General features: G+C 36.7%; 1 protein-coding gene across 1 annotated transcript; it reads left to right on the top strand.

The window, feature by feature from the left end:
• Window positions 1–585: 585 nt before the first annotated feature.
• Window positions 586–2,558, top strand: LOC145083900 (uncharacterized). Its single transcript, XM_079023410.1, has one exon. It carries the CDS (start codon window positions 1,468–1,470, stop codon window positions 2,377–2,379), a length of 912 nt encoding a protein of 303 aa, XP_078879536.1. The 5' UTR covers window positions 586–1,467; the 3' UTR covers window positions 2,380–2,558.
• The last annotated feature ends 606 nt before the right edge of the window (window positions 2,559–3,164 follow it).

The raw sequence follows: 3,164 nt of genomic DNA, 5'->3' as shown, positions 1-3,164 counted from the left end.
AAACTTGGGCTTAGGGGTGTTCGTTTGGATGGATCGGTTTGATCTGATCCAATTAAGTAAATCCAAATTTATTTCAGTTTTCAAAATATGGATCCTAATTTTCCAAACTAAATTCAAATCCGATCCGATCCAATTCAATTACAATTCGGTTGGATCGATTTTTGTAATTCAGTTTTCAAAAGTCTGAACAATTTAAAACAATATATAATTATAATATTATCCAAATTTTAATGAAGAAACAAAAATAAATTATTTAGTTATATTAAAAAATAAATTATAAAATTAATAAATAATTATAGATATATTAAAAATAAATAAATAATAAATTGTTATTCCATTTTTTGGACTGTTCGTTTTTATTTCATAATCCAAAACCAATCCGAAATCCAAAATAATAATTCGGTTTTGGTGAAATCCATTCCAAAAATCCGAATATCCAAACCAAATAATACAATCCAAATTGTCCAATTATGCAAATTCAGTTTTATCTAAACAGTGAACAACAGGTTTGGCTCGTAGAAAATAATTGGGCGATTTATCGAAAGAGAAGGGGCTTGTTTGTAATAACAAAAAGCTATTGGTAATCCAGACACATAAACGAAAGAAGGTCGGAAAGAGAAAGTAGAGAGAGAAAGAGAAGAGAGAGAGTGTATCGGAGGAGAGCGCGATCAGAGAGACAACGAGGGCTCCTTCAAGCTCTGATTCAAAGCCACAGGTAGAAAAATCAGCGGCGAAACCTAAATGCGGCGGAGCAGTTTTTAGGCAGAAGAAAAACCCGATAAAATTGAGGCGAGAATTGAAAGCTATTGAAATCAGCTTGGGTTCCAACGATCAAAAGAGTTTGAAGATTGTGAAAGCCAGTACTTTTGGTTTTCTGAATCTCAATTTTGGTAGAGATGCAATAAGGTCAGGCTTACCAATTTCTGTTTCTTGTTAAAGTTCATTAGTAGCTTAAATCTCTCCAATCGCTGTCCTCTTGCTTCCCAATTGTGTATGAAAATACCAAATTTTCTCTTCGGAAGTCTGCGGAGTCAATCGTTTGATCAATTTGTTGCATTTTGAGTTCTATTCATAGTTTCAGAAAGGTTGTTGGAATTGGGAGATTGCTAATATGTTGATTTGTGACTGTACTTGGAGTTGGAAAGAGGCATCTCTTTTTGAAAATTAAGGAATTTCGTGTGATGTAGACGCGATTGAGGTTAGGGTTTATGTATTGTTGGATTGGAATTTGAATAATTTGGGAACTTCGTTTTGGAGGGAGAGTTAGTTAGAAACCGTAACTCATGATTTGCTTCTTTCCTCGCTACTGAAAACCTAATTAGGGTTTTCCATGATCTGTTTTGGCTATTCATTATGTGGGCTGTCGTTGAACAGATTGAATTTCTTCTGGAAAATGGGATTTTGTAGATGGACCAAAACCCTAATTTAGTTTCTTAAATTAGGGGCTTTAGTTTCTTGTGTTGAGAAATGCAACCACCACAGCAGCAGTCATGGATCAATCTTGCTGAATTGAAAAAACAGATAATCAGGAAGCTTGGACCAGAAAGATCCAAGCAATATTTTGATTACTTGAATAGATTCTTGAATTTAAAGTTAAGCAAAGATGAATTTGATAAACTTTGTGTAAGAACAGTTGGTAGAGAGGGTATTCCGCTTCATAATCAGTTAATTCGTTCAATTTTAAGAAACGCGTGTACAAAAGTCCCTCTTGGAAATAAGAAACCTGCGGATGGCCTGTTTATCCAAAACGGGTCGAACCCGGTTGCAACCCGGGCTTCAAGTCCACTTGTTCTCCCAAATGGAGACATTTTGTCACCAACACAACGAAAGATAAGGACAGGAGCCCGAAGAAGTGCTCTCAAGCCAAATGGGAAGACAAATTATTCTTCCCCTTCATCACCCATTGATACTCGGAAACCCGTGCAACATCATCAAGAAGTCATCAAACAACCACAACATGAAGTGGTATCCGGTAGGATTCCACTACATGCGCCACTTGGAATTCCTTACTGTCCGGTCAGTATAGGTGGGGCCCGCAAGGCCCCACCTACTAAATATGTTGGTGTCTCAGACAAAAGCAGTTTGTTAGATACAATAACATTGAGGGCACGCATGGAGCCTATTGCCGCAACACAAGGCCTTCAAGGGGTTACAGTGGATTGCGCCAACGCGATCAATAACGGATTGGATGTTTATTTGAAGGGTTTGATACGGTCATGTTTTGAACTTAATGGGGCCCGTTTAGGTCATGAGCCCGTTAAGATCAGCCCGATATCTTTGTTAGACTTTAGGGTTGCCATGGAGATTAACCCTCGGCGGCTTGGTGAAGATTGGCCTTTATTGCTCGAGAAGATATGCACGCAGGCTTTTGAGGAATGATATAAATTTGTGATCTATGTTTTCTATATATCATTTGGTTGCTATGTTGTATGATTAGCATTGTGTGTAATTTAATCAATCGCTTAATTTAGAACAGTTTTGAAGGAATAATTTGTCCTCCGAGGTTTCTTGTATGTGTATTTTCATCACTAATTGATTTAAATATCAAATTCAAACAACTTGATCTCCTTTTAAGTTATTGTTAATCAAGCTTGTTATGGTGCGTGGAGTTTAAACAAGAACATATTTGGCAATTGGCAACAACAAAAGTGATTCCATAATTCCATTAAAGAGTAAGACATCACATGGTTTATTCAAGTAATGTTTTTTCTTATGTATGACTTGATTTGGATCTTGAAAAAAAAGGCATGATATATTTACAAAAAAACGACTTGGCTATTATGGAGTTTTGTCACTCGAATCACAATAGCCTATCGAGATACATATCAAAGTCATACTAATTATATCGACGTACTTGTACGTTTTTTTTTTCTTGCATATTTTGTTGTAGGTAGTAAGGAGACACCGACTTTGATGTTGTTAATTAAGCATGGTCTATGGAGAAAGGTGAAGAGCAAGTATTGTTGTTTTGCCATATGAAGATCTTCCAGAAGGATCTAGGCTTGCGCTTTCGACGACTGTTTGATGTTAACTCTGATTCTGTTCTATGAAGCATCTCCCACATCACTTGTACATCCTCGTATCCACATGTTTGTATGTCATCGTGTAGCTTCAATAGCCCACCACCTGGTCAGCACAAACGACATCTTTTTGTAAGTGGTTTT

Source organism: Lactuca serriola, chromosome 1 (assembly GCF_051521515.1).
Source record: "Lactuca serriola cultivar US96UC23 chromosome 1, Lser_US96UC23_V15, whole genome shotgun sequence".
Taxonomy (NCBI): Eukaryota; Viridiplantae; Streptophyta; class Magnoliopsida; order Asterales; family Asteraceae; genus Lactuca; species Lactuca serriola.
Note: the sequence above shows the minus strand (reverse complement) of the source record. Positions and strands in the feature narration are given on the sequence as shown.